The 18,200-nt window shown below is 44.6% G+C and overlaps 1 protein-coding gene across 8 annotated transcripts in view; it reads left to right on the top strand.

The window, feature by feature from the left end:
- Positions 1-18,200, top strand: part of NF2 (NF2, moesin-ezrin-radixin like (MERLIN) tumor suppressor) — a 104,610-nt gene that overhangs the window by 27,913 nt on the left and 58,497 nt on the right. For 7 of the 8 annotated variants that reach the window (XM_032764647.2, XM_032764646.2, XM_032764648.2 and 4 more), the window contains exons 2-6: positions 3,434-3,559; positions 5,257-5,379; positions 9,357-9,440; positions 16,531-16,599; positions 17,858-17,940. In XM_032764647.2, coding sequence (XP_032620538.1) covers positions 3,434-3,559; positions 5,257-5,379; positions 9,357-9,440; positions 16,531-16,599; positions 17,858-17,940 — 485 coding nt within the window. The remainder of the gene's footprint in view (positions 1-3,433; positions 3,560-5,256; positions 5,380-9,356; positions 9,441-16,530; positions 16,600-17,857; positions 17,941-18,200) is intronic. The other variant, XM_075059922.1, reaches the window with a different exon arrangement.

Consider the following 18,200-nt stretch of genomic DNA (forward strand, 5'->3'; position numbering starts at 1 on the left):
CTTTGCTTGTAAAATGGGGGTTACTGATACTTGCCTATCTAATAGGATGTTGAGTGTTTAGATTAGGAATGTCTATAAAACACTTGGAGTTCATGCTGTCTAAATACAAAGTGTTATAAGTAGAGCACGGTGTCTGTCATGGAGGTTGCAGGAAGTCACAGATTCCATGACTTCCTGCAACCTCTGTGACTTCTGCAGCGGCCAGTGTGACTGACCCCAGGGCCAGCTGCTTGGGTGGCCCTGGGAACAGCCACACAGGCTGCTGCTGAAGCGGCTCTACAGTAAACCTCTCCGGGGGCCCTGCAGCCAGCCACACCAGCTGCTACTGGAGTGGCCCTGGCCCCCAGGCCAGCTGCACTGGCTGCTTCTCTGGCGGTCCTGGGCACTTAGGTATATCTCCATTAATTTATTTTATATCTCCTAGAACTGGAAGGGACCCAGAAGGGTCATTGAGTCCAGCCCCCTGCCTTCACTAGCAGGACCAAGTACTGATTTGCCCCAGATCCTTAAGTGGCCCCCTCAAGGATTGAACTCATAACCCTGGGTTTAGCAGGCCAATGTTCAAACCAGCCCCACCCCTAAGATTGTCAGGGATATTTATGATCAGGTCACAGGCTGTGACTTTTTTTGTTTCTTGCCTGTAACCTGTCCATGACTTTTTAGTAAAAACACCCATGATTAAATCATAGCCTTAATTATAAATACAAAGATGTGGAATTCAATCATGTACGTTGAAATAAACTGGATTCCTATTCAACTTCTATTTTCAATTAAAGTGTATCTGAGGGGGGGAGTATGGTAATATGATGTGGTTGGGATTTTAACACCACAGTAAAACGTATGGTTGCCACAGCAACCATAACTCTGTCATTACATGTGTGCGTTAAGGCCTAAAACTTAATAGCATAAACAGTCATTCAAAATACTTTATACATAAAGGGCGAAATTACATTTGTGGAGAGAAACCACAGATCTCAGTTTAAATGCTGACCACTGGTATTTTAAACTAACCATAGACCTCTTTCTGGGGAGGAGTGAATCTTTGAATTTCCTTACTTGTGGTAGTTAACTCAGTGTTTGTTGTTGAGAATTTTAACATAGGTTTTCGCAGAAAGTTATGTAACTGCAGATCATTTGTAGTCTGCAGGCTGGTTTAAGCTCCAGCTGGAGTTCCTCAGTGTAGTTTGCAGTCTAAGGCACAGCTGGAGTTTCAAAAGATTGATTCCATAGAGTACAAATTGCATCTGTGGATGAAAGCCTCCCAATGGCAATGTGCAGTAACCTGAATTTGAGAGAGCTTTCTTTTCCATCTGTGGTGGATAAATGTCTGCACGTAAACATTAATTGGTCCTTTAAAACAATAGCCATAAAAATGGCCTTTTAAAAAATTGCTGATGCTGTTTTATGCAAAGCAATTTAGTCCTAGTTAGGAAATAACCTCTTGCTAAAAATGTTGGCAACCCAAATCTGTGTTCTGAATTTTAGAAGTGCAAAATAGCATCTTAAATCTTTTATTCTCTCTGTATTTTACTTAAAACCCCAGATTAAACTCCCCTTGGAAAAAACTGGCCCAAAAAAACTCACTCCCGGGCTGAGCCCTCGTACACCAAGTTGTATCCCATTGCAGGGGTTGCGTTTGAGCCCCTGGAATTAGGGCAGGGGTAGGCAACCTATGGCACGTGTGCTGAAGGCGGCACATGAGCTGATTTTCAGTGGCACTCTCACTGCCCGGGTCCTGGCCACTGGTCCGGGGGGCTCTGCATTTTAATTTAATTTTAAATGAAGCTGCTTAAACATTTTAAAAACCTTATTTGCTTTACATACAACAATAGTTTAATTATATATTATAGACTTATAGAAAGAGACCTTCTGAAAACGTTAAAATGTATTACTGGCACATGAAACCTTAAAGCAGAGTGAATAAATGAAGATTCGGCACACTACTTCTGAAAGGTTGCCGACCCCTGAGTTAGGGCCTTCTAATGGCATCACTGGAAAATCAACCCTTGGTGTTTTGAACCTCACTGTGTCTTATGTGAATCACAGAGATGCTCTCTGACATTTGATTTGTTTTTTTTTGAGCACCTGCATTCTTCTGTTCTTCGGAATGCTCTGGTAACATTTGTGCATGTGTTGGGTGGAGGAAGGAGTTCTGATCTGCTCCTTTTGACTCAAAACAGCTGTGGAGTAATGAAAGGGACTACATATTCCTTGACTGCTTTACCCACAGGGTGGCAGTGTGTGACAGCAGCTGGTACGGGTGAAGCACTTTCTCTGTTGTTCTTTAGCATTAATATTGAAGCTGTCCAGGTGGTATTAAGATTGAGCAGCAGTGACAGGGAGGGGTGCTGAGATTCTTCTGCCCATGGGCTTTGGGAAAATGGCCCTATGTCCCTGCCCAGCAGTGTTTCCATCCATGCAAATGGAAAAGCGAAGTGGCTTTGGAATATAGGATCTCCTGTTTTGTATCCCTCTCTACCTTCCCCCCCGCCCCACCTTCATTTTTTAAAATCAAATTTTAACAAGGCCGAGGCAACTGTGGAACTGTTGGAAGGTCATGGCTTGTATCCTGGACCAGTTTTCTCAGCTCCAGCAGTTACTTTTTATTACCAAATGTCTCCAGTGTAAAGTATGGTTGTATTCTGTGTAAAAATAGCCCTTTGTTATACCACAGCTGCGCCTTGTGTGTGTCTAGAGCAGAGCTGCAGACTTCGGTGATAAAAATGAGGCTTTTGTTACTTTTTATTCCTGTCAGTCCTGCAGAGCTAATGGCTCTGGGAGAATAAGATGGTCTACTCTTGTCTGTGCATCATTGTTAGAAATTGTTTTAAGTTCCAGTTGCAGGGCCAAATTCTGCTCTGCGACATCTGTGAAACCTTATAGAAGATCTTGAAGTGAGTCTAGGGATAGCTGGGAACAGGATTTGAAGATATTGAGGTTGCACATGTGCAATTAAGGGCAGAATTTTGCATGCTGAATATTGACTGGTGATGAAGGCATCAAAAAACTCAGATTTTTCAGATCCCAGGTGAGGTTTGGTGCATTGGCAGTAAGAGAAACTGACTTTATTCTTCTAAACCGAACCAATTTGATATGGTTTCACCGAGACATGCTCAATATGGGACTGTCATAAAGTCATGTTTGTAGTCTGTTTCCAGAGTAAAACCACCCTTCCGTGCAATGCTGGGAAAATTGCCGATCTGCTGTCTGCATTCTGTAGGAGGATTTAATGTATAGTGTGATTGCAAAAGGATAACATTGGCATTCCTAGTGCTGTATCTTTATTACCAGGCATGACAGTGGGAGTAGTGGCGGAGGCCAAGCACACATGCAGGAGAAAGTGCATTTGATGTAGCTGAATGGAAAAGTGGGGGTGGGGTTATATATAGTTGAATTTTTAAAATGTCATTTGCTTTTTGCTCTCTTGCTGCAGGTGAAGTGGAAAGGGAAGGATTTATTTGACTTGGTGTGCAGGACCTTAGGACTCCGAGAAACCTGGTTCTTTGGACTTCAGTACACGATCAAGGATACCGTGGCCTGGCTCAAAATGGACAAGAAGGTTGGAATAGGACTTGGGGTAGATCTTTCCCTGTCTGTCCATGCATGAAACTCAGAGATGCATCAGAGGGAATTCTGAGGGTGCACCAGAAGCAGAACTAGGCTTTGGTTGATCTATAGATACATTAGGCAGGAGCAGCAGAGAATCCTGTGGCACCTTATAGACTAACAGACGTTTTGGAGCATGAGCTTTCGTGGGTGAATACCCACTTTGTCAGGATTCTCTGCTGCTTTTACAGATCCAGACTAATACGGCTACCCCTCTGATACTTAGGCAGGAGATCCAAATACAAGATGATTGTCCTCCAGCACAGCTAGTGTTAGGTCGGACCTTCAGTCTATCCCTGAACCATCACAAAGCCTTAGACCAGGGGTCGGCAACCTTTCAGAAGCGGTGTGCCGAGTCTTCATTCATTCACTCTAATTTACAGTTTTGCGTGCCAGTAATACATTTTAATGTTTTTAGAAGGTCTCTTTCTATAATATATAACGGATCTGTTGTTGTATGTAAAGTAAATAAAGTTTTTAAAATGTTTAAGAAGCTTCATTAAAAATTAAATTAAAATGCAGAGCCCCCCGGACTGATGGCCAGGGCCTGAGCAATGCAAGTGCCACTGAAAATCAGCTTGTGTGCCGCCTTCGGCACCCGTGCCATAGGTTGCCTACCCCTGCCTTAGACTATACATACAAGGTCCCTTCTATGCTATAAAACTAGTATGTTAGCTGTTTCAAGGGACAGCCATGTTGTAACCATACCCCCAAGATGATTGTAATGTAAATAGGGTCTAATATCCTATTTGGAGAGTCCCCATGTGTACATGAAGGACAGACCCTTTAGAGACGGTAGCTTTCTAGAATATTCCGTGCAAATAGTGGAAAAGTGAGGTTGAAGTTTGACATTTCTTTACTAACAGTCTGCCAGTGTTTGAGGTATGGAAGTACCTAGGAAGGAGAGGCAATAGTGAACGTATATAGGAGATAAAGTTAAGGAAAAGAATACTTCCCGAGAATGTGATCCTCTCGGTTGTTGCATAATCTCCTAATGGAACCGCATTTCCTTTGCTTGTATGATTTAAAACTAAACTGGACAAACCACTAGAAAATGTACAATAGGGAATAATCCTGTATGCCCTCCCCTCCCACCACCAAGGTATTATGCCTTCTGGTGTCGGAGAGGAGCCTTTCTTGAGCAGTATTGAAACAAGGGTCCGGTTGAGCCTCTGTTTCAAAACACAAGATATTTAGTTCGGTGAACAGAAGTTAGGATTGTATCTCTCTCTGCCTAAGAAAAAATATGGAAGCAAAGTCCAGGCTCACCAGTTGTCTTTGTAGCAGGAAACTGCATATTTTGAAGAAAGATTTATGTGTGTTGGTAGAACCCTGTATGTGCTCAACAGGGAAGAAGAAAAATGAATCCTCTGCCTTGTGAAAAATTGTACTCCATGGCATGCAGGATGATTTATTTCTGCTTTGAGTTTTGGTTTATAAATATGTAGAAATTGCAAACTTCTTACAAGCCTGTGGGGCAATGTTTCCTGAACTTCCCAGATTTCATCATATTGACCAGGTGACTGGAAAATCTGGAGAGGGGGATACTGCAGTTTGAGGGGAAGTAAAAGTTTAGCACCTGTGTCTAGGGTGTAAGAGGCAATGGTGTTGGAGAGGTTGGAGTCACTGATTGATTGTCAAATCCTGCAGGTTCTGGATCATGATGTTCCAACAGAGGAGCCGGTCACGTTTCACTTCCTTGCCAAATTTTACCCTGAGAATGCGGAGGAGGAGCTGGTTCAGGAGATCACACAGCACTTGTTCTTTCTGCAAGTATGCACCTCAGCAAGTGGTTGTCCTTCCCAAGGGCTGGGGAATGTGGTGGGTGGTAGGGCTGTAGATATGTTTCTTAATGTTGACTGGCTCTGGCCATCCCAGCATGGCTTCTCTTCTTTAAGTTCAAACCCACTTTGAAATGAGCAACTTCAACAAGCACATGGTGTTGTAAAAATAGAGAAAAGATGGTTTGTGTAAACCTAGGAGCATTCAGCCTAAATCAGTCTATAAATCTGGGAGCAGTGAGGTGACTTGCAATGTTAATAGGGGGAGAGTATCTCTGTGAGAGAGGGGCAGTTGCAGGAGCTGAGCAAAGTGCAGGAGGCGTCACAACCTTGCAGCTAGTACAAATGTCTTGTATCAAGATATGCTAGCTGTTTATAATGCATGGCTAGCAATTTTATTGTATAAAACACAGGTACATCCTCCTGAAGGAGAGCAGGACAAGTTCAGCCCTTGCCATATTCAGGGTACATTATAAAACTCTCCTTCACCAAAGTAGGCCCCAAATTACTGGAGCAGAAGAAAATCCCAGAAGCCCAATGGAATCAGAAGCTGATGGCTAAGATGGAGTGGGATGGAGAACGAAATGTTCCAACTAACATACTGTCGTTTGCAAACTATGATAACCACACCTAGCTCTTGTGCAGCACTTTTTCATCCAGTAGATCTCAAAGTATTTGACAAAGGAGGTCAGAGTCACTATCACTGTCTTTTTACAGATAGGGAAACCGAGGCACAGAACCAAAGTGGGTTGCCCAAGGTCACCCAGCAGGCCGGAGCTGGGAATAGAACCCAGATTTCTTGAGAGCCAATCCACTGTACTGTCCACTAGGCTACATTTATAGTAATAGGTTCTTTAGCTTTAAGGATTTGTGTAGAGAAGGAAAATGCCACGCAACTTTGTTTTGGGGAAATCTGCACTGATGCTGTTGCAGTGGCAGCTCTCTACTTCAGGTGATTGAGGTAACTTTCATCAGAAGTCCCATTTTTCAGGCAAGGATGATTTCTGAAATAACTACCTTTTTGAGCTGCAACATTCCAGGTTTATTTTCAGCCCATAAGGGGACTTGTGTGTATGTGTGAGAAACTTACCGGACTAGGAAAATTACAGTGATGTCTAGTGGTTACAGTAGGATTTCTGGGTTCTATTCCCAGCTGTTTTTTCTTGGACAAGTCATTTAGGCTTAAACTTTCAAGTGTCTGCTGACTTTTCTTTTTTGGGTGCCTCAAGTTGAAGAAGGAGGTTGGATTTTCCAGTGTCCCAAGTTAAAGCACCCCAAATTAGTAGATGCTTGACTATTTAGCCCCAGAACTGAAGCCATCCAGATCAGTGAACACTTGCAAATGTAGGCTTCAATCCTCACTGTGCTGTTTTTTGTCCCTCTGTAAAATGGGTATAAAAGCTACCTCAATGGGTTGTTGTGAGACTTAATGTTCATGAAGTCCTCTGTGCCCTTATATAGCACCTTTACTCTAAGGAGCAGAGTATTAGTGTTAATTTTTGGGCCCTTTTTGTTGCTCAGATACCTCACATAGGTATTTTAAAATTATTTTAAAATGACAGACTTGCCACAGATTTAATCCTGGATGAGGAAAAGTGCCTTTGATGTAATTTAAGAGTTAAAGAAGTTGAAAACTGCATCTCGCAAGTGCAACATGTGACTTTTTACTATAAGTGCAAAGTGAAGTTACTGTAGTTGATTGTGTCAGTGTGACAATCCATTTAAAGCTCACTTTGAAATAAAATGAACTTTTTTTCCTTTGGAAAATGAGTGTTTAATAAAAAATAATCAAATGCCTGAAAGTCCGGAAATGCAAAGTAGTGGTTCTCGGTAGCTGTAATTTGGCCATCGTGGGAGGGTGTGCAGTACTGTGCATGCCACTAACACTATCGCAAGGCAACCCGCAGCCCTGACAATGGTCAGTGGAATTTGAGGGTGGTTGGCACCTCTTGGATGAAGATCATAGTTTCCAACAATCCAGTGGTCAATAATTAATCAGTACCCAGTAGCTGTTTGTTAATCAATACAGATTGAATTTATGAAGGAATTTAAAAAAATGTGGATAAGTCAGTGATTTAATGTATTAGAAGATGAGACATTAAAACAGTGCATGATGGAAATAGGTATCAGTCATGGTTACCAGAATCCAGAGAAGCAACACTACAGCAATGACAAACTAATCACAGTCTTGTCTTGGTCCTGATAATTACTTAGCCCTTGCCAATGTTTATAGTAAGGTTGGTTACAATCACATTAGTTCCTCTTTCCATATCAAGGATGAAAATACATGTTTGTCAGGTACATTTCATACATTTTCAAGCACATGATCAGACAGCTCTTTGGTTACTCATTACTTTTATATTTTATGTATTTCTGTCGGTTGTGGTTTAAGACATAACTTGCTCGATCACAAAAGCAGGACACTGTGTTAAAAGGTCACTATATCTTAAGTTTAGCAAGCTTGTATTTTCCCTTCTTAACATGACCATAGAACAGTGGTCCCCAATCTTTTTTGTCTGGCGGGCGCCAGATGACGAGCCACAGAGGACTGTGGTGGCGGACAAGCATCCGCCAAAATGCCGCCGACAAGTGGCAATGTCAATAGGCGTCACTGCCAAAATGCTGCTGACAAGCAGCGTCATCCAGAGGCATTGCCACCGAAATACCACCGAAATACCACAGAAAATCGGCGGCACAACGCCTCTGCATGACGCTGCTTGTCGGTGGCATTTTGGTGGATGCTTGTCTGCCAGTCAGTACGTGGGTGCACTTAGATGCTGCCCGCGGGCACTGCGATGGGGACCCCTGCCATAAACGATTATAGGAGTCTAGTTCATGAGCAAGCTATAGGCCTTGTAAAAGTCTGGTTCGTAGGTCAGCCTTGACTGAGCACTAAAGCAATCACAATTATTCCCGTATATAACAATAAAAAATTCTTCATACGCTCAAAGGGAAGGAGCTGCAGATGCTGTACAGGTCATCGTTTTGAAGTGTGTGTGTGTGTGTGTTAGACATAAAATTTTATCTTTAACAAAGGAATGGGTTTATTTTTTCCTCAGTAGTTTTGCATGTGGAACTAAAGTTCTTCTCACGAATCCAGAGGTGGATTAAAGTTTCCCTGGGCCACAGCAAGTAGGGGGCCTCTCTCCACCCCTTTCTGCCTCTTCCCTGGGACCTCGCCCCTGTTCCATCCAGGGGTCCCCTCTCATTCTGCCAGCCCCACAGCCCATTTGTTCCTTTCTGGTCACCCCCATCCCCTGGTGACCCCAAGACAGGAGAAGCTCTGTCCCTGTGCCACAGCTTCCCCAGCCACCCCTGCGCTTCTTCAGGGGACCAGGGTAGGGGTGCTGGAGTTTCTCCTGCCCTGCCCACCTGGCACTTCTGCGAGAGAGTGAGATTGGGGGGTGGGCGGCTTCCCCTGGTGCCTGCAGCTTCTTCTGGGACAGGGTCAGGGCACTGGGGGCTTCCTCTGCGAGGGACAGGGTCGGGTGTTTCTGGGGGGGCTTCCCCCTCCGATGGCCTTCTGCTGGGGGTGAGGTCGGCGGGTTGCTGGGGTCAGGAGATCCCAATCCCATAGCTTCTGCTGGGAACAGAGGCTGGGAACGGGCTGCTTGGGGGGGCTTCCCCCATCCCGTGGCTTCTGCTGGGCACAGGGTAGGAGGGCGTGCTGGGGACGCTCCCCCCATCCCACGGCTTGTGCTGGGGACCTGGTCAGAGGTTAAAGGGGCCCCCAGGTCCTGTCGGTCCAGTGGCTAATCCACCACTGCACGAATCCATCTGAAAACAGTGGCTTGTGGAAATCTGGGCCTGTTCCCCATAGAGCGTCAGACTTGTGCCCTGTCTGAGGAAAATCTTTAACTGGCTGGTTGGCAGCCCTAGTTAAAACAAACTGCAGCCATCTGCTGTGATGTTTGCGCCTTGCATAGCTCCACTAAAGCAATGTTATATCTCCTTTGCTGCTTTGCTCAGGTAAAGAAACAGATTTTAGATGAGAAGATCTACTGTCCTCCTGAGGCATCTGTGCTGCTGGCCTCCTATGCCGTCCAAGCCAAGGTAGGCGCAGATAAATGATGGGAAATCTCCCATGAGCCCATTGATGTCCGAGTGATTCGGTTTTATGTCCTCATGCCTTTTGAGGTGTCAGATGCTCAGTGATAGACCTTCATCTGCTGAGGAACTGGGGCGGTGCTAGATTTGTGCAGACTTGAGTGAATGGCAGGAATGCCAGCTTCATTGCCTTCTCTGTGCTAGTGACCCTTTGGTCCTTAGGATCAGGGCCGGTGCAACCATTTAGGCGAACTAGGCGGTTGCCTGGGGCGCCAAAAAGTGGCGCCCTCCCAAAAATTTTTAAATGGTTGCAGCGGCCGCTGCTGGATAGGTAGTCTGAGCTGCCAGCGGCAGCAGCTGCCTGCAGCCGGCAGCCCAGGGCGCCCCCCGGGGTCAAGGCGCAGCCGTGGCAGCCCAGGGTGCCGCTGCCGTGGCCCGCGGGCCAGCCCCCCGGGGTCAGGCGCCACGCCACCGGCGAGGGCACCCCGGGTCTCAGCGGGTCTGGTGGAGCGGAGGAAGAAAGAGACCCCAAGCTCTATGCTGGGCAAGGTAAGCAATGCCTCCCACAGTCGCCTCAGGTGCCTCTCCTGCCCCCTTGGTCCTTGGCTGGTCCTGCCTACTCTGCTTCTGCTCCCTTGGCCTGACGGCTGGAGAACAGCACTGCTCAGAGCTGAGAGCGCCCAGCACCCCGACCCATCCCCCCACAGCCCTACCCAGCTCTGAGCCCAGTCTTCTGAGCTGGAACCCTCGACCGATCCCCCCCACAGCCTGACCCCCAGCTCGACAGCCCCGAGCTGGACACCCCCTGCCCTACTCCCATATCCCGACCACCCTGTGAGTGGGACCCTGAACCAGAGCCAGCTCCCCACCAGTTGTACCCACCTCACAATTACCAGCAACTGCCCACTATGTAATGCAAAGTATACATACCATTACAGCTTAATGTTTTAATATGTATTAGTTATTTACAAATAATTTTGAATGTATTAGTACTAGTATTTTACATTTCCTAATAACTGTTACTATATAGTGCAATGTTATGGAAGGGCCCGATTTTGCTTTGCCCAAGGCCCTAGTCTCTGGGGCCGCTGACTCTAGCCTGCGCTGTTTACTGCAACAGAGGCTAACTGTGAGTGACCATATAGCAGCTGCCTGAAAGTGCTTGGGGAATCATGCAGAAGGAGCGAGATTTGTTGAGTTCTGTCCTCAGGAGGCGTCTCACTTTGGTGCAGGACAGCATCTCAGCAAGACTCTAGGCCCAGCACCTTACTCAGTTGTAGATTTGTAGTAGGCACCCATCACCGGCTCAGTCTGGCACGCGACCCTCACATATGCCAAGAAGCAGTCAAAAGTTAATTGGACTGGTAGGTTAGTTATGCTGTTGCTTGGCCAGTGTAAGACACTGAATGCATAGTATCCTCTGATGTTCTGTCTGAGCAAACTGGCATATAATAGGCGTGGCACAGGTGTTGTATATCCAGCATCATGTCTTTGTCTTCTGGGGGGGGGGCTTTTCCATCCTGCTTTCATTGTGAATATGCTCTGGTTAGACATCTGTAGACATACTCTGACAGATATCTGCAATACTCAGAGTTGAATGCAAAAACATTAAGTTCTTGTTAAAAATTTGAGATCAACATAACTAGCAACAATCAGGCAAAGAATTGAATGATGCCGTTAATCAATTCGGAGAAACCAAGAAGTTTCTTGGGCCGAGATGACGAGCTAAAATTGTAGATCAGAGAACTTGCGAGGAGTTGGATGTACGCACTTTTGAACCAGATCCTATCGATAGAAAGAAGAGCAGTATCAATATGAAGCAGATGACAACCTTTTATGAATCCGAAAGAAAATCAGACGTGAACTTTTACTTTGCGAGTCACTGACACAGCATACATTCGGTGAAGAAAGATCACATTGATGGCAAATAGTTCAGATTGCTCTATAATGTTACAGTTTGCAAAATACACCAAAGCAAATATTGAACATTGCTGAATTGGAGAAAAGCTTGCAACGTCGTGATCAAATATATGATGCCTTTGCTTGTGAAAGTGAATTGCAAGCTTATTGCAAGCACATCAAGGAGTTCATCACGAAGATTATTGAACTTCATATGGGAAAATAAGCTGACAGATAGTGTCCCTAACACAGTTATTGCTCTTCGCATCCTCTTGACTCTCCCGGTTTCTGTGGCCAGTGGTGAGCGAAGCTTCTCGAAGCTCAAGTTGATAAAAACATATACGCGAACATCAATGTTGCAACAAAGACTTGTTGGGCTATCTACCTTGTGACTAGAACATGACATTGCTCACAGCATTGACTTGGAGGAACTTGTTTCTAAATTTGATAAACTTAAAGCATGGAAACAAATTCTAAATTATAACATGTTACTCTGTGACCGTGTATTGTGTATAATGTATGTGATTTTGGGGGGAGGGGGTGGGCGCAAGATGGAAGTTTCACCTAGGGCACAAAATATCCTTGCACCAGCCCTGCTTAGGATAGACCCTGCATCCCCTATTAGGAATTTGCAGCGAGGGCAGAGCTTATAAACTGCAGTACCCAGACCAGCTGGTGTTGCTACAGGATCTGATGTCGTCATGCCCCACCCCTGCTCTCTGCAGAAGCCATTCTACTCCCTGTTCTTCTACTTTTCAACTCTTCTTTCTGCCAAAGACCCTCCAGCTGGACTGCCACCATGGTATTCAAATAAACCCTCCATTTCTGGCACCAAGACTTGCTTCAGTCCATCTTATGTTTGGTAGTAGTGCAGATTTGTTGGGGTGAGGGAAATATAGTGAGGGGTTTTTCTTTCCCCTCTTCCTTTCTCTTAGACATCAGGTCATGGATTCTCTTGTTACAGCTGGCCTAGCCAGACCACAGGTTCAGCAGTCATGGGGTTTCCTCCCTTTGAGCCAAATTCTTGTCTTGCATAATAAACCTGAATTGTGCTGAAAGTGGCTAGCCGGAAGGAGAAGGGATCGCAGAGTCAGAACTCAGAGCAGCCACACTGTCATTATTGAAACCTGCAGGCTGTAGTCATAGTTACAGCTTTCTACATGCCTACTAATCAGAGCTTTTGGCCAAAGGAGTGGCCTGCCGCCCCACACATGTATGAGAAAGTGGATGTGGAGCAGTGCTTAGTGATACACTGGTCATAGAAACATGCTGCTTCTCTCAAGCCATCCATGATGTTCCTCTTCTTTATGAACTGCAGTTGCAGAAGGGGGAATTTGTCTCATCATCTTTGTAGAGCCAACACTTACCCCTTTGTCTTTTCCTACCTATCTGGCACTTCGCCTGTTGTGTCATCTTACCCCTTTGTTCAGACTGCGTACCTCATTAGTGTTGTTACCTCTGCATAGTTGGGTGGCATTTGACATAAGTATATATTGATAAAAGTTTGGACTTACTAAAAAAAAAAAAAAAAAGTGCAGGGCTTTTGGATTTTATTTGTTTTATAGCTAAAACATCTTGTCTCTGTTTTTAACAAAGTGTTATTTTATTTAGAGCAGTTACTAGCCAGGGAAATGGATCTTTTAAAAATATTTATTTGCTAAGAAGCATTGTACTGAATATTCATTCAGCACCCTTGTATTCAAGAGCATGAGCGAACATTTGGTTTGATTTTGCTCATTTCCTGTTTCATACAGAATATACATGCAGGCTGTGTCTATACTACAGCTTATGTTGGGATAATTTGTCATTCAGAGGGGTGAATAAACTGCCCCCGAGTGACATAAATTACATGGACATAAGCGCTCGTGTGGACAGTGCTATGTTGGCAGGAGAGCTTCTCCCACTGACATAGCTACTGTCGCTTGCAGAGGTGGTTTTATTATGCGGATGGGAGAGCTCTCTCCCATTGGAATAGGGTGTCTTCACCAGATGCGCTGCAGCTGTGCAGCATGTATGTATGTGTAGACAAGCCCACAGTGACTCTTTCAATCACAAATAGTAGAGCTGTTGAGTAGACACTCTGTGCTGTTAGTTTCCCAGCCACTTCAGCTACAGTTCACATGCTCAATGCCAGGCTGAAGTTAGGTAAGACATATGTGGTCTTTTCACTGTACCCTCTCCCCTGCCCCAGCCACTTCTGCAGTTCCTCTATTGACCACATGCTTATTAACACACTATTGAATGTGCTTGATGTTTAGTTGTTTGTAAGGTGCAGCATGGTTTTAAGCAGGGTTTCTTACCTCTGAGTTGTGATATTCTATGGAATCACAAGAGGGCTGCAAAAAATCCCCCTTGATCTTCAACATCTTAATCCCAGTGCTTCCATGACTGCTTCCTCTAGTGACCTCACCACTGTCGTCTACTGGCTGAGCATTCCTGCAGTTGGGCTGGTACTGGTCAGAGCTAGGAAGAGAAATTTTTGACTGCTGGTCTCTCACCTGATAAGCTGTGGGACAGTGGCCTCTAGAGGTAGGGATGAAGCCACTAAAAGAGGCGTTTCCCTAATGATCAGCTGTTCGTTGTAAGCAGGTGCTTAACAGCAATGCAAACTGATGCATTTACATTTGATTTCGCTGATTGACAAGTGCATGTTTGTGTTGCTGTTTTACCTTTATCTGTAATAACAATGTAGCCATCAGGGACACAAAATGTGTCTTTAATTCCAGGAATGAACAGAGCAGTGTTACAAATACTGTGAGTTTTTTCCCTCCAGTGTTGCTTTCAGATCACCACCACCATTTTCAAATGTTGGTATAGTCTTCAGTTTTAAATAGTAAGCATTAGGACAGAATCTATTGGAAAAATACATCCCTGCTGAAAACAATAAAATCAGAGATTTTCCTATTTTTTTTCCAATGTGAGTCATTTAGACTCTAAGCCCATTCAGCCTCTCTGATGATGTAGGATTCCTGCAAGAGTTATTTTGTCCCTATTTGTTTTTATTTTTTTCCTAAATAAATAATGCATTGCATTTATATTCAAATATTAATGTACACAGATTTATACAGTACAATATAAACCAAATGTCTGAGTGATATAAAGACAATCTCAGAGTATAAACACAAATATTAATCATATAGTTCAATTAACAAGAGCTAAATTGCCGTGACAGTTTTTGAGTTATAATTGAATTGGAAGGTTTTTTTAATATTTGCCAAATCATTTGAACCAATATATCCTGCAGTATTTCGGCCATTTGTTGACTTTCATTTTTGAATAATTAATGTTCTCATCCAGAGTTGCTCCCTGCACACACATTCCTTTGGATGTGGTGACATCCTTGACCGTACTAAAGTCACATAATCCACACATAGTCTTAGGTCCCCATGATAGATCACAACCTAAAATAATCATATTAATACTATTATTTTTTTCCAGCCAGAAATAATTTATTTTCTGCTTGTCCAAGTTCATAGGAGTTGTTTTCCCTCTGAGCTCCTGCATTTTTATTATTTCCCAGTTTGACATATGTTCAGTAGATCCATATATGCAGCCTGTTTTTGAGAAGCACTGAGCACCTGCAGCTATGATTGAAGCCAGTGGGGAGTTGCCAGGGGCTCAGCACCTCTCAGGATCAGGCCAGTGGTATCTTTGTTGTATTAATTTATGTCTGTGTTGGCTCTAAATCAGTAATTCCATCTTTAATCTCCAATTGTATGAGATGTTGACCATTTTGCTGTTGAGGGGTTATATGTACAGATTGTTGATTCTGAACTCTGGTGTGTGTTAGTGTATGTCGTCGCAGCTCAGGCATTAAATGGAGGCTGATTTGGAATGTCTCTTGACTTCCTGTTGTTGCTGTTTTTTATTATTTGTCTGTCTTGTAACAATTGCTACTGTTTGTTTATTCCAAACAAGAAAGAGAGATGAAGGGCATTTTCATCATGAAATGACTGACTTAGGGAAATGGTGTCCTGTCTTTAATTGGATGATGCTATATTGTGACTCTTGCATTGAGAGATATGAATTAAAATCAAAGTATTTCCTGTACATATCACTTGTAAATCATCTCCTTTCAGTCAACTGACTCATTTCAGGCACTGTGACTTGGGCCACGTCTATACGACGCGCCATTTCGGCGCGTTAAAATCGAAAGCTCTGGGTTCGATATATCGCGTCTCGTCTAGACGGGGATATATCGAACCCAGAGCGCGCTTACATCGATTCCGGAACTCCACCAAAACAAACGGAGTTCCGGATTCGACTTTGCGAGCCGCGCACATCGATTCGGCGCGGTGAAGACGGGTGAGTAACTCGATTTTAGATATTCGATTTCAGCTACGCTATTCCCGTAGCTGAAATTGCGTATCTAAAATCGAATTTCACGCTTCGTGTAGATGGGGCCTTGGCCATTACATGCCCTGCGAACTGTGCAGGAGGAATGTTGAGTTTCACACACACTGCAGAGATATTCAGCGTTTGAATCTTTAACCGATGCACTTTATATCTGAAGTGGTGGTTTTGCCAACTTCATTTTATATGAAGCTTGAAATAATTTATAATCTAAACTAGTGTGAATAATTATTGGGCACACTTTTCAAATAAGAATAGTATTTTCTGACCGAATTTAAGTAAGAGAACTTCTGGCAGTGGGACAAACTCCTGTCTGAGAAGTGTCCCCAACTGTCCATTGAAATTTCTCTTTTAAAAAATGTTCCTAATGTTAAATTTATTAAATAGGACACTGAGAGGTGACTGAAAGGGGGTGCCAGCTGCATCAAATGACTTGCTGCTCTTGGTTCATGCCACAAAAACCATTGATGCAACTGGACCCCTCAGCTTAGAGGTCAAAGTCTGAATAGTTATGAAGAGCAAACTCCCCTCTTGCTGCTAGAAGGGGGCCCAGGAGAACAGGGCTGAGGCCCATTGGTGGGAGTTGTTGAGGGGTGTTTGCTGTACTACTGTCCAGCTGCTCTGGAGATGAAAGAAGGTAGTTGGTTTCCAGGCCTGCACCATACAGCAGCATTAACATCACAAAGGGCTGACACACTGGCCAATGTGTATTGTGTACTCTCCTCTCACACAGTGGTTATTTTAAGGGTGTGTGATATTGAGTTCAAGAGTGTAGATGGTTTCTATCTTTAGTCTCTGTGCGTTGTCGCCATCTTAAATATGCAGTGTTTGTGTTTCTTTTCAGTATGGTGATTACGATCCCACTGTTCATCAGCGTGGCTTTTTAGCGCAAGAGGAGTTGCTTCCAAAACGGGTAAGGAGTTCAACCAGGCAGAATCCTAAATTTGTGGCAGAGTCTCTAGGACTTAACTGGCATCTGCTGTAGAATATTCCTGTAGGACTACCTACAAAAGCCACAATGGTAAATTATTTTATCTTGATCAAAGTTCCCTTATTGAGGCAAGTGATACAATGTGCCATGCCCCTTAGCCACAAATGGTCACCTGGTAAAGCTGTACCAGAACAGCAGCCTTCTGTTGACACAACTTATACCGGCAGAAGGTATAGAGAAACCGCCCCCTCACCAAATGACATTAGCTATGCCAGCAGAAGCACTCATCTGTTGGCATAGAATCATAGAATACCAGGGTTGGAAGGGACCTCAGGAGGTCATGTAGTCCAACCCCCTGCTCAAAGCAGGACCGATCCCGAGACAGATTTTTGCCCCAGTTCCCTAAATAGCCCCCTCAAGGATTGAACTCACAACCCTGGGTTTAGCAGGCCAATGCTCAAACCACTGAGCTATCCCTCCCCCTGCGTCTACACTGCGGGATTTGCTGGCATAGCTCTGGGTATGCCTATGTTGCAGCGGGGAGCGAGCCTCCCAGCCTTTGTGGCCAGACTCTTGCTAGCAGGGCTTGAGTTGGAGCACTAAAAGTAGCAGTGTGGAGATTGTGGCTCGGGCTCTCAAGCCCGCGTGACCGTTGAGACTTGAGAGCCTGAGCTCCTGTCCAAGCCACAGCATCCATGCTGCTGTTTTTAGCATGCTAGCATGAGCCCCACTAGGAAAAGTCTATCTCCCCAGGCAGAGAGGCTCCCTCCCAGCTGCAGTGTACCTGGACTCTCTGTGGCTGGCAGAGGGACATAGCTATACTCACAGAACTTTGTAGTGTAAACCTGGCCATACTAAATGAGGAAACCTTAATCTGTACCTAGAATATTTTAATAAATATGAAGTGAATGTTTTCTGCCCACTGGCTTTTGCCAGAATAGCAGCTGCATTCTGCAGGTGTCCTGGTGTTGGCTTGGGGGTGGTTGGAGTGTGGTGTGCTCAGGAAGGCTAACTGAGAACTGATTAATGAGAGCCTAGGACTGATCTTAGCTTAGTCACAAGGGAGTTGGAAAGGCATATGAACTGGAGATTAGACATTAGGGTTGGGATGGTGTATGTGAGGGGACAAGAAGGGCATTTTGAGCTTGAGGCTCCCTGTTTCTGGCTCATTCATCAGGTGATGAGTGAAAGCCACAGGTAGGACACGTGAGTTGAAGATTTCTCTGCCTGTCTTTCTCAGGTAATTAACCTGTACCAGATGACTCCAGAAATGTGGGAGGAAAGAATAACAGCCTGGTATGCAGAACATCGAGGCAGGGCAAGGTGAGTGTCTGTTAAGTTGAGCTATTGACTGATGTAAATTCTCTAGCCCCTCTGTGAGCAGTCAGAGTGTGAACAGGGACTCCAAGATCCCTAGCAGGCTATGGACGAGTTCTGCTGAAAGAGCGCTTCTGGTAGGTCAAGCTCAGGTCTCTGCCAAATTCACAGCCATGAAAAATGCATCACGGACCGTGAAATCTGATCTCTTTCCCTCCCCGCCCTCATGAAATCGTGTCTCTGTGTGCTTTTACCCTATACTATAC

This window comes from Chelonoidis abingdonii, chromosome 22 (genome assembly GCF_003597395.2).
Source record: "Chelonoidis abingdonii isolate Lonesome George chromosome 22, CheloAbing_2.0, whole genome shotgun sequence".
NCBI lineage: Eukaryota > Metazoa > Chordata > Testudines > Testudinidae > Chelonoidis > Chelonoidis abingdonii.